Source organism: Notothenia coriiceps, unplaced genomic scaffold (assembly GCF_000735185.1).
Source record: "Notothenia coriiceps isolate Sejong01 unplaced genomic scaffold, NC01 NC01_scaffold00011158, whole genome shotgun sequence".
In the NCBI taxonomy this organism is placed as follows: domain Eukaryota; kingdom Metazoa; phylum Chordata; class Actinopteri; order Perciformes; family Nototheniidae; genus Notothenia; species Notothenia coriiceps.
The window spans coordinates 10,276-22,563 of NW_011343859.1; the positions used below are offsets into that span (position 1 = coordinate 10,276).

The 12,288-nt window shown below is 43.6% G+C and overlaps 1 protein-coding gene across 1 annotated transcript in view; it reads left to right on the forward strand.

The window, feature by feature from the left end:
* Positions 1–609: 609 nt before the first annotated feature.
* The window catches only part of LOC104946485 (prospero homeobox protein 1-like), a gene marked incomplete at its 3' end in the record, with an annotated part of 17,567 nt that continues 5,888 nt past the window's right edge, over positions 610–12,288 (forward strand). The window contains exons 1-5 of the mRNA XM_010772320.1: positions 610–1,449; positions 4,553–4,968; positions 5,196–5,819; positions 6,142–7,359; positions 11,234–11,341. Coding sequence (XP_010770622.1) covers positions 4,618–4,968; positions 5,196–5,819; positions 6,142–7,359; positions 11,234–11,341 — 2,301 coding nt within the window. The remainder of the gene's footprint in view (positions 1,450–4,552; positions 4,969–5,195; positions 5,820–6,141; positions 7,360–11,233; positions 11,342–12,288) is intronic.

A 12,288-nucleotide genomic window follows, 5' to 3' on the forward strand; every position in this document is an offset into this window, starting at 1 on the left:
GAGCCTTTTGATGCTGAAGGAACGTGCGCGTAAACACTGCATCCATTAAGGTGTATATGTAAAAGCTAAAAGACTTCCAATAAATTGTGACAAATAAAGCTTATATTAGAATGCTATGCATTTAAATTATATGGTGGATTGCTGGTTTCTCAAAAGGCCTCAGCACGTTATCTTCTACAAAACTGCTTCAACCTGGACATATTATTTACATATTTCTTTGGTTATGTTTTCTGAACATCTCTGGGTGTCTTTAGTGAGTCTGGATAACGGAGAGCTTCCTGCGGAAGTGTATTTGAGCAAAAACACTGACTCGCGATCAGTTCCAAGGTTTCCTGAACTCTGATCTCTGGAGAAGAGGGGTCCTTACACATCAGAACTATCGGCTCATTTGTCTGCCTTTAGACAACTTTCTTTGATTGATTTGGAGCCCCGCGCAGAGGCGTATACCGTCGTTTCCAATTAGGAGGCAATTACGGCTGCATTAAAGCACAACATGTATTTATTTTGGAAATTTCTGACGTACACAAGTTATCAAAGACGGTGGAAGAAAAGAACCAGAAACATGTAAAGCCTGTTTTTATTATAAATATTTATATAATATTCGTACAGTTGCATGCAATGTTGTACTGAGTAAAGGCATGCACACAAGCAATACAAGTGCACTCTTTATTCATCAATGACATCTAATAGATATTTGTGTTGACTGGTGATTCATATATACACAACACTGGGCATTGCAAAATACATAGAAACATGGGGGCATGCTTCAACAGAGAAAAAGGGATAATTGATGCCCCTAAAATCTGGTTTAAGTTAAACGGTAATCTACAAAGATTCTCCGCAAATGAGAAAGCTTGTTGAACCTGACTTTGGGTTACCCTCCGCTCCATGCTCTTCTCTCCTCTCTCTCCCTCTCCGCTCTGGCTGCGCTGCTTTCGGAGGGCTCCTTATAAATTAAATCCAGCGTCCCTGGTCCCCCTTCCTTATTGGTCAGGTGGAGTTGTTACCTCACTCCGGGCCCTGTGACGCAGCGTCTTCACGTATCCTTCATGTGCGCCTCTTCTTGTTTCTTATTGAGAGTCTTGCTCAGAGGGGGAAAACCGGAGTCGCGAGGAGCAGACAGTGCCGGACGGACCGGGTGCGCTCGATACTAAACACTTCCCATCCCGGGAGGAGAGCGGCGCACAAGAGCAGATTCGCTCTCTCTCTATCTCTCTCTCTCTCTCTCACTCTCTTTCTCTGTCACTCGATCTCTCCCACACACACTTTCTCTATGAGTCTATCTCCCCAGCACACACACACACACCCATGCCCGCGCGCGCACGCTCCGCATACGTCTCCACTTTGCCGTAGTAAATTACGGCATTGATCTCAAAGACGAGTCCGGATCTGTGTCTTGTGTTCGCCCTTTCTTCGACGGACGGACTTGGAGAAACGCTCGAGAGAGAAGTAAGTCGAAACACGTTTTATTTATTACCATTATCGTCACTCTTGGGCTTGTGTGTGTTTGAGTGTGTCTGATTTGAGGTTCGAACTTTATTTCCTCGGTGAGTTGGAGGAGCCGGTCCCCCCTCGCCGCGCATTGCGGATTCACAGGGCGCAGTTGCATTTTGGACTGTTTTCCGAAACTGGTTCTGCTCATGTTGACCTCAGGCGCGTTAGTTTTGCTTGTGATTCTTGCCGGCTGTATACACACGATTGCGTGAAACACAATCTATGATCAAAGTTTGTTTTAAAATTAAAATGACTTTTAGTTCACGGATACTTTCCTTTCCAGTTTGTAGAAGTCGCTTGGATTTACGCACCTGCCGTTGCTTTTGGAGTCCATGCAATTCTTGTTTTTATAGTTTTACTAGTCATTCAGTATTTAGGAGGTTGGTTTTAAAATCTTTATTTTTTCACAAATTAAAGCAAATAAGGAATCCTGTCAGTGGACTCATTTAAATGAATGTGTTCAATACGTTTTATTTTTAATGATCTGTACTTCCAGAGAGGTCCGCCAATTTCGCTAAAACAAGAGAAACCAGGGACGTTATCTGTTTCTATCGGCACAGCTCTTCATCATTTTTAAAACGTTATCATAGAAGAATGACCGTCATGTTCAGTTGGAAATGTTTGTCTAATTGTTGTTCGGACTATGACAAACATCCCTTAGTATTTGCCGTGCAAAGTGATCAGCTTGTGTTTTCTGTCAGACTCTGAAGCGCACAAGTATAATCCACTTTACACTGTTGTAATAACCTGGGTATGTAGTTCCTCTTCGAGATGAAGTATAGGAAGTAAAAGGTGAACAAATGACCTACACTTTTTACCAAAAGTTATACAATTATGTTGATATTATTGTAAGCTAAAAGTATTCATAAAAGCAGATAAGAAATGGTTGAAGTGAGTTTGTGTTTACTAGAATTACAAATATCACCAAAGATAAATTAATCCAGCAACACCACTCACGTTCATCCTTTAAATGGAAATAAGTCATTTACACTTCACACACATCAGTTACTTCCCATTTCAGTTCTCAATTGCAACGAATACCTGCCCTTTAAATTCAGATTACAATGAAAGTTTCAGTTTTAGTGCCGAAACCACACACACATACTCTCACATCTGCTTTCAGTGCTCAACTTCGAACCTTGGTGTGTTTGGTTTTTAAACGTCTTGATAAGTAGACACACTTAGATTTATATAAGATAATATGTTCTTAGAAAAGGTGAAGGTTTGACGAATGCAAACATGAAACATTAGCTGTTTTTTCACTGATGGACCCTCAAATTGACCTCAAACACACGTTTCCAAATAACCAAGTTTCCAAGCTCTTTGGACCCCCTAATCTAAACTGTTAGTCTCTCTACCACCTCGGTGTGTGTGTGTGTGTGTGTGTGTGTGTGTGTGTGTGTGTGTGTGTGTGTGTGTGTGTGTGTGTGTGTGTGTGTGTGTGTGTGTGTGTGTGTGTGTGTGTGTGTATGTATGTTTGTGCACGGGCCAGACCTCTGCCCACAGTAATGCTGAGGAACCAATCACGCTAACAGATAGTGTGTTTGCATGTTCTGTGTGTGTATCTGGGTCACTGCTGGGCACTGTGCTGAGGCCGCTGAGTGTTTTTCTGAACACCTCTCGTCTGCAACACTAAAACTCCGAGTCACATTCAAACAACCCTTCTCCTCTGCTTAGAAACTATTTCATTTGGTAATGTCCCGGCAGGAACAGTGTCTGCTTTTGTCGGTTTTGCAAAAGTGTCTCCTATTAGTTCTGTGTCTTTCTTTAAAATCGGAGTTGAGCTGCTGTTTTTGTTTTCACATTTTCTAACAGTGGAATAAAAACGCCAAAACTCCAGTGAACAAACGCCAAAACTCCAGTGGCACAGCTCTACCAAACTGTTGTAGGAGCAGCTTTCATTCGTAAAATATTTCCCTAGACCTAACCCTGAAATCACTTGCAAAACAGATGCAAACATGTAACATGGAAAACGCTGCCTGTATGCATGTGTGAAGGGAGCAGATATCCACTTCCTCCGTCAGTGTGTTTTAAGATTGCAAAAGCTTATTTTTGGCAACATTTTTTAGATTTGTTTTGGTCTACTTCCATTTGAATGAATCTTAAATTAAGGGAAATTACATTTTACCGAGAATTGAGCTTTAGCCTGTGGGGAAGTAAGGGTGAAGCCGGCGTTTCAATACTTCCCACAAGATAGTTGAAGTGTTTCCCGAGCATCGACAAAGAAACCTAACCTTTATGAGGTGCACTGAGCTTCTCTACACAAATAATATATTCACTGACAGAACAATTACCCTAGCTTTTCATTTGAAGTATGGAGAGCTTTTTAAGCCTCAAGTCGTAGACATAGAATAAAACATTTTACAATGACAACCCATTTACTATCATGTGAATACATCTCTCTGAAATAAAACTAACCCACAAACACACACAGTTTTCTTTTTCTTGCGAGTGCAATGAAATCCCTCTGACAATAAGAGATGACCTGTCGATTCTTCACAGCTCCTAAAAAGAAGCTGAAACCAAGGTTACCCCTCAAGGGACGAGGAGGAAGTGGGATATCATTTTGTTTTTTTACAGCCAGGTGTTACTCCTTCCTGGGAATTTCTACTCTCAAAGTGGTTCCCTTTTTTTCTGCTCTACAATAGTCCTTTTGTGAATTTGGAGATGGATAAGAATGGTTCAGAGTTGGTGATTTGTATATGAGGTAGTTATTGTCAACTCTGTGCAAAAGGTTAAAGATAATATTATTATAAAATGATTTGTAAGAAAAACACATTGTCCATAGTAGTCTCTGTTAATGTTATGTTGGAATGATTCTGTAATAAATCTGATAAGACTACTGATTTTAATTAAACAGCTTTAGAGTTTTGCATTATTCAAACTATATATTTAAAATGTTTCTTTCTGTAGAGATCAGCTATTGATTTAAAAATATTAACATTTAAATAATTCTGCTTCTCTCTGACTGAAATATGACCACATAATACACAATTTACCCAAACGGTGGTATAACATTTTTTTAACGTTGCAATTTTTGTTTATTTGTTTTAACCAGGTACCTCTTCTCATCCTGCGTGTCTGCGAGGACCCTTGGCCATGTCCGCTTAGCTGCCCTGCGTGATGCCTGATCATGACAGCAACACCCTTTTAACCAGACAGACAAAGCGCCGACGTGTCGACATTGGGGTGAAAAGGACTGTGGCTAGTGCATTATTCAGCCGCGCCAGGGAGACCCTGCTCGAAAGCATGAACCAATCACACGGCCACGATCAGGACGGAGACTGCTCTCTAGTCAGTCACGGACATGGCGGCTCCAACAGTGACGGAGAGAAGTCCAACGTTTTGAGGAAGTTGCTTAAAAGGGCCAACTCGTACGAAGACGCCATAATGCCTTTCCCTGGTGCCACCATCATCTCTCAGCTACTGAAGAGTAACATGGGCAAGAATGGAGGGAGTGACTCAGGCTTCCGGGTATATCCACACACACACACACACACACACACACACACACACACACACACACACACACACATGTTAAGGCAATTCATCAATTAGCCATATGTGAGTTTAGATTACCATGTTTTAGATTGAATAAGCATTGAATCTTATCTTTCCTATCAGCCAAACAAACAAGCCACTATTTGTGATCCCCACTCAGTGCTCTATCATTAATGCCTTCCCCCTGTCCTCCATCCCAGGGGAGTGGAGCTCTGTCCAGTGGAGGCTCAGAGATCCACGCCGAGGACGCCTGCAGCAGCTCCTCCCGCGACCGGGACAGCCCGTCTGACTGCCTCTCTCCTGGGCCTCCTCTCCCCCCTCCTTCCTCCTCCTCCTTTGGGCGACCACTGCCTTCTTCAAGCCTCAACTCCCACGCTCCCTCTCAGCCCCTCTCCCTCTCCACTTTTGATTTGGACAGGCTGTCGGACGAGCATCTTCGCGCAAAGCGTGCCCGCGTGGAAAACATCATCCGTGGTATGAGTCACTCGCCATTGGTCCGGTCCAACGGCGACCACAACCAAGATATCAGCCACGAAAATGAGAATTGCAGCATCAACAGTAACAGCAGTAATGGCCACAGAAGAGAGGGTAACTGCCGCAACACCATCAGCCACAACCACAGCCGGTGCGACGGGCCTTCCTCCCTCCTGAGCTCTCCAGGTTCCCGGGGGGGTGTGGTCAGCGTTGGTGAAGTTTATCGGGAGAATAAGAGAAAGCAGCGCCTGCCACAGCAACAACAATGCTTCACCCAACTAGTGTGCTCCAGGCAGGAGCAGAGGCAGGAGGAGAGACGGCAACTCAAACTACAGCTGGAGGACATGCAGGTTGGTGGAAGGCATTATGGGTAGATATGTTATGCATGTAGATACTCTGCTAAAATGCACCACATACACCAGTTGCAAAAAGGCACTATAAAAGACCTGCTTCTCATGATCTAAAAGAAGGCTAACGTAAATTAACACAGATTTAAGTTTTACCTTGATTCCATCCTACTCGTTGAATTTGCACCTAAAAAAAGTAAAATAATTATCAGCCCACCGAGTGGATGACATACTATTTCCATTTATCTTTTAGCTAATTTGTGGTAACAGTTGACATTTGGGTTCAGGAGACATCTTTAACATTCTCTTTCCTCTGTTTTTTTAGAAACAGCTGCGTCAGCTCCAGGAGAAGTTCTACCAGATCTACGACTCAGAGACAGAGGAAGATGAAGAGAACGGCGAGAGCAGAGATGCTGACCGAGGCGGAGAAAGAGATGAAGACGGCAACCTATCAGAGGACAGTATCCGCTCTGACGGCTTGGAGGAGAGGCACAGAGCCAGAGGGCGCCATAGCAACCAGGAGCTGTCTGAGCTGGACCCAGGCCTGTTCCTGGATCGGGCCCGAGCCCTCCTCAGAGAACAGGCCCTGATAGATGGAGAAATGGAGGAGGATGTGGACAGCAGGGAGGAGGTGGAGAGGAATTTAGTAAGTGCCATGAAGAGGAGAGGAGGAGCAGGAGGAGGAAGGCAGTTAGCGGAGACGCTGAAGCAGGAACTGAACTGTGCCGTGTCGCAGGTTGTTGACACCGTCGTCAAAGGCTTCTCCTCGCCCAAGCAGGTTGTCAGTCACCACGGCTGCCACAGCAGCACACCAGCTGCACCCTCCTCTTCCTCCACCTCGTCCTCTTCCTGTCCCCCACCTTTCTGCCCCCTTCCCTCCCTCACCCCAGACTCACGCTTTGGCGCTGGCGCCCTGGCCCTCAGTTTGAACGGGGACGGGAGTCCAACATCTAACTACCACTCCTCCAACCAGAGGCTGCACTGCTTCGGAGACGTTATCATCCCCAGCCCGCTGGACTCCTTCGGGGGTCTGAGTGGCAGACTGAGTGGGGTGCCCATGCCCAGCGACCAGACAGAGGCTCTGCCCCTGGTGGTGCGCAAGAGCGGCGGGGGAGGTGGAGGAGACATCACTCACCCCTCTCTTCCTCCTCCTTCTCACCATCCCTCCCACCATCCCTCCCTTCACCCCTCTCCCCTCACCGCCTCGCTCGGCTTTAGCCCTCCATCCTTTCGCCACCCATTCCCTATTCCTCTTATGGGGTATCCCTTTCAGAGCCCTCTTTCACACGGGGGTGGAGCCGGCTACCCTCAAGGGCCCAAGGACCATCATCGGTCCTCCCCCGATTCTATGGACATGACCAGGGAAACTCTCAGCCTCAGAAGCAAAATGGCATCCCTCGGAGGGGGCCATCTCAGTCATCACCACCACCACCACCACCACCACCGGCAGAGCTCACCGGAGGGTCTGTCCCTGTCCCTCATCAAGTCTGAGTGTGGGGACCTTCAAGACATGTCTGACATATCGCCCTACTCTGGCAGCACCGTATCCTTTTCACTGCCCCTTTGTGTTCGAGAATGAGTACCTTTTTGTGTTTTCTTGCATTTACAATTTGTTTGAAAGCTTGTGTTATCTTCTACATATTAAGGTTTTAGTCCTGCGTTAGGTTTGGGTCTCAGAAATGAAATTAAAATGAAGATTCGGCATGGTCAAAGCTGTAATCCCCCTTAATCCTGTCAGATGTTTAGCAAGGATGACGTTGAACATGTGAAACATCAGGTATTTTAGGTATAAAAAACATCCGTAAAATCATTTGGAAAGAGTTTAAATAGGCAATGATTTTATTTCCCTAATCCACAAACGTCACATTTTAAAAGCAGTCAAAAACAGTGTCTTTGACATCTTAGAGGCAGCAGCAGGCGGCCGTCAAAGAACGTCTTCAATATCAATTAACCTGCATTAATTGTTCCTGCTCTAACCCTTTTCTTTCCTCGCTTAGCGGGGAAGATGAAAAGGGCCGCGGTGGGTCGTGCAAGAGGGGGAAGATTAAACAGGTCGCACGCTGCTCTCTGGAGCTCTTTTAAGTCTCGGCAGCAGGTTCTGTTGTGTAAAGGTGCTGAGAAAGGCTAGTGAGCTCCCTCTTCAACAACACACACACACACACTGTCTGAGACACTCTGATGAAAGAGAACCTAACAGCACTAAAGACTTTGTACATAAACGCTCAAAGCAAATCATATTTCACTTGTTCACGTGTGGGTGTGGGGTAAGACCTTGTTCATAGGAGCTCAAAGCTAATCATATTTCAAAGAGCACGGAGAGGAACAGGTGAATGTTTGATTGATGGAAGCTTTCTAAACGTGTGTGTTTCTGTTTTTTATGTGAGCATACATAATGAGAAGCGTAATATCTTTACACTTTTTAGCTGGTTGTCTCCTTTTAGCTGTTGATCTTTCAATTGTTGGACTTTTGCTCGGCAGCTGTTTGCTACCTTTCCCAGTGCACGCGCGCACACACACACACACACACACACACACACACACACACACACACACACACACACACACACACACACACACACACTCCCTTTCATAGAGTGTGCATGTGGACAGGTGTTTGCAGGTAGCTGTTTCGTGTCTAACCTTTCATATGGAGAGGGCTTCTCCATGTCACACACTTACGCTCACACATGCAGGCATACGAGCACACACACATACACACCCACGTGCACGCTTGAAGAACAAAGTGAAAAGAGAAATAAGACTTTGAACCTGACAAATAGGAACTCCTTGCAGCTGTGATGAGGATGTGATCACAGTGTCGTCTTCAAAGCCAATTTAGATGTTGCTTTAATTAAAAAAAGAAATATTTGACACGTCTCTTGATCCTGCGAAGCCGTTTCATTCCAAAATGCTTTTCTATTCATTTGGAAGAAAGTCTTTGAAATTGGACATTAGTATTTCAAAGATATTGACCATCCTTAGAACCGACTTTTTATTTTATTTTGAAGGTAACAAAATCTAAAATGGACAAAAGTGATCATACAGTTAGTCCTGTATTGATGTTGATGGACTGAAAATGAATTGGCAAAAATGACAATTATAGTAGTTATTCCAATTATTCAACTAACAGAAAACTTCTTTGGATTTGCTTCAATTATTATAAATTGGAATATCCTTTACTTTTGGACAATTTGTTTCAAGAAAAACGAATAATTTGAAGAAGATAACTTGAGCTCAGGAAGATTTTGACAGGCTTTATTTTTACTATTTTTTTTTAAATCAATTGACTATTCAATGAATTCAAAAAGACGACAGCATTTGCAGTCCTGACTATTTTTCAATTCAGGACGGAACCATTCCTATGAACAGTAAGCACATGTTAATTAATAAGGAAGTATATTTGATTTTAGTTATGTTATGATATGTCAATCAACAGATGTTTTATAATGTAAACACTCTTAAGCATTATTGGCATCAGCTGTGTCTCGAGAGCATGCTAAATTCATTGGTATTTGATCAAAAACGTAACATTTCAACATACAACTACATATACTATACAACAATTTCCTGTTCTGTTACCTTTGAAAGAAAAAAAGGTATGCATATTTATTTTTGAATTTCTATCGCTCTCACTTGTATCTTGTTCCGTCTATTTATCAGCTTCTAGATTAAGAATGAATCATTTTGCATGCTAGGGATAAAATTGTGACGGCTTTGTGGAAGGATTTAGGGTTCGGAGAAGCCTGGCAGTTAGGTTAAGGTGGTTAGCATTGATTATTCACCTGAGAGGAACTCACACACACACACACACACACACACACACACACACACACACACACACACACACACACACACACACACACACACACACACACACACACACACTCTCAGGTCTGTGTATCTTTAATCCTTTGTACAGAGCCGAGCAGATGTCCCCCATTCATTTATGAATGTATCCCCCCTCCCTTTCTTCCCCTCCCAATGCCCCCCTTCACACACACACACACACACACACACACACACACACACACACACACACACACACACACACACGCACACACACACACACACGTATTGGAAAGAGTGAGGAAGAGGATGAAAAAGATTGTTTATTCACTGACTCACTTTAACTACTGTTAAATACACAAACACACACACATGTTATTGCCTTTTTTCATTATGATATTGCTTCAGCGCTGTTTTTGTGCTTCGGTGTGTTTGTTCCTGTTCATGTGCTTTAGTGTGTGTGTGTGTGTGAAACAAGACATAAAGTACACACAGTGTGCTATCTGGCCTAAACACACAGATAGTGACAGGTTGGCATGAATGTTAACTAGGTGATGGTGTTGTTGTCCGGTGACCTGGCCTAGCCGCTGCTAAATGAATGATGGATGACAATACGGCTCAACTGTGGCTTCATTTACTGAGGCACATGTGGTGTCATGGTCATGCGTAACAACACCCATGACTTTCTGTGTTGGATATGATATTTTTTGCTTCTTAATATTTCACCATAATCCCTAAAATCATATCCTCTGCTTACTGCCTTGAGACCTCCTTCAATTGTCTTGACTCTGTCGGATTATTCATGTCCATTCTCTCCCTCTTTTCCCCGATAGTTGATGCCCCCTTCTCCCACTTTCCCTGTTCCTCTCTCCAGCACTATAGGGCCCCTGGGGTTCCTGTATGTGTATGTGAGTGTGTGTAGGAGTGTGTGTTTGCCTGTGTGCTAATTGACCTTGCAGGGGGCTCCATTGATTGCCTCATCTTTCTCTGATAGATTATAGGGCTGTTAATGTGGTGGGGAAATGGCAGCGTGGTGGGGCACAGCTGTTGTCACACAAACACTCACACATACACTCCGCAACCACAATTATTATTTTTTCTAGTTGAGGCAGTGGGATAGACACGGGGATGCAGAGGCGGAGAGATGAAGGGATGAATGTGGGATTTGATCCAAAGCCAGCAGGTGCCCGTCTTTGCTTTCGGTGTAAAATGGCTCTAAATGTTTTTCGGTTGTGTTTTACTGGACCGGTCACTTCTCTATGTGACATCTCTGGCACTAATCACTCCGCAGTTACACAAATCACACTGCCACTCTCACACTACTGCTTTTAAATAATTAATTTGAATTAAAAAAAAGACTCTCTTTCTCTATCTACTCATCCATTGTTTGCGTATACATGCCTATTTTATCCCGGTTTGACGGCACGGATGGAAAAACACCAAATACCTTTTCCAAGACCATGTTCCCAAAATATCACTTGAACAACAAATAAAGCGGATAATGACGTCACTTAGGGGGGAATTATTATTTATTTTTTTATGATGATATACCTGACTTTAGCTTCTGTTAAAATGCCCCCCCCCCCTGTGTTTTCCCAAAATACTTCTTTGCTTCCTTAACTGTTATTCAGATTCAGGAGGGCTTGTCTCCCAACCACCTGAAGAAGGCCAAGCTGATGTTCTTCTTCAACCGCTACCCCTCCTCCAACATGCTCAAAATCTTCTTCTCAGATGTCAAGGTGAGAACTTGCCCTTTCTATTTCGTCTTTCTCTTCCATGTATTCTCTTTTATAAGCCTCACATTTCTGTCCTCTACTCCTTCAACTTTCAGTTTTATTCAAGTCTCTCTTCTGTGACGTTTTTTTTAAATGCGACTTGACTGCTCTTTTGCTTTTCATTCTGAATAACCTGTTCTTATTTCTCTAGATATTGTAGGAGATACATTTTTTTTCGAATCTAGACAAGGTTTTAAATGAAAGACACACACAAAAAATGAACTGAAAAGCAGCAAAATAATGTACACAGAATGGTTTAGGGTGCAAATAACTGAATAGGAATAGCTGCATTGTTGGAAACACTTTGCTTGAGTTGCTGTTTGATAATCAAAAGTATATATAAAAAAGAATATGTTTGCACTGCGATAACAATGGAGCCTCAATGTGCCAGTACACAATTGTAAGAAGATATGTACAGGATAGGGCGGCTCCTACTCTTTCTTAAATACAAACAAAGATATGGGAAATGCTGCTGTCGCTGTCAGCCTGATGGAAGCGATGGGTATTCAAAAGGCATATTTAGAATCAGATCTCAAAAATCAGTGACAGATGGGGCAGACGAGCTGTTGTAAACAGGTGTGCGTCTTTTGGAAGCGTTCGGTTACAGTGCGATTCTGTCGTTCATGATTGTGTTCTGAGCCAATCTCTCACCACCTTTCATACACCGTCAGATACTCTCACACTCACAAGTGTTTGTTCTTTTAATGCATTTTGTCTTCTGATATTAATCAGTTATGTGTGTTATTTCGGTGTGTGTGTGTGTGTGTGTGTGTGTGTGTGTGTGTGTGTGTGTGTGTGTGTGTGTGTGTGTGTGTGTGTGTGTCCCTATAGCGCAGATGGGTGCTCCAGTCTGTCACGTCTCTGTAGCATAATTAGAGTTTCTGGCCTTAATCGTCCTGGGGTTGGGGGGG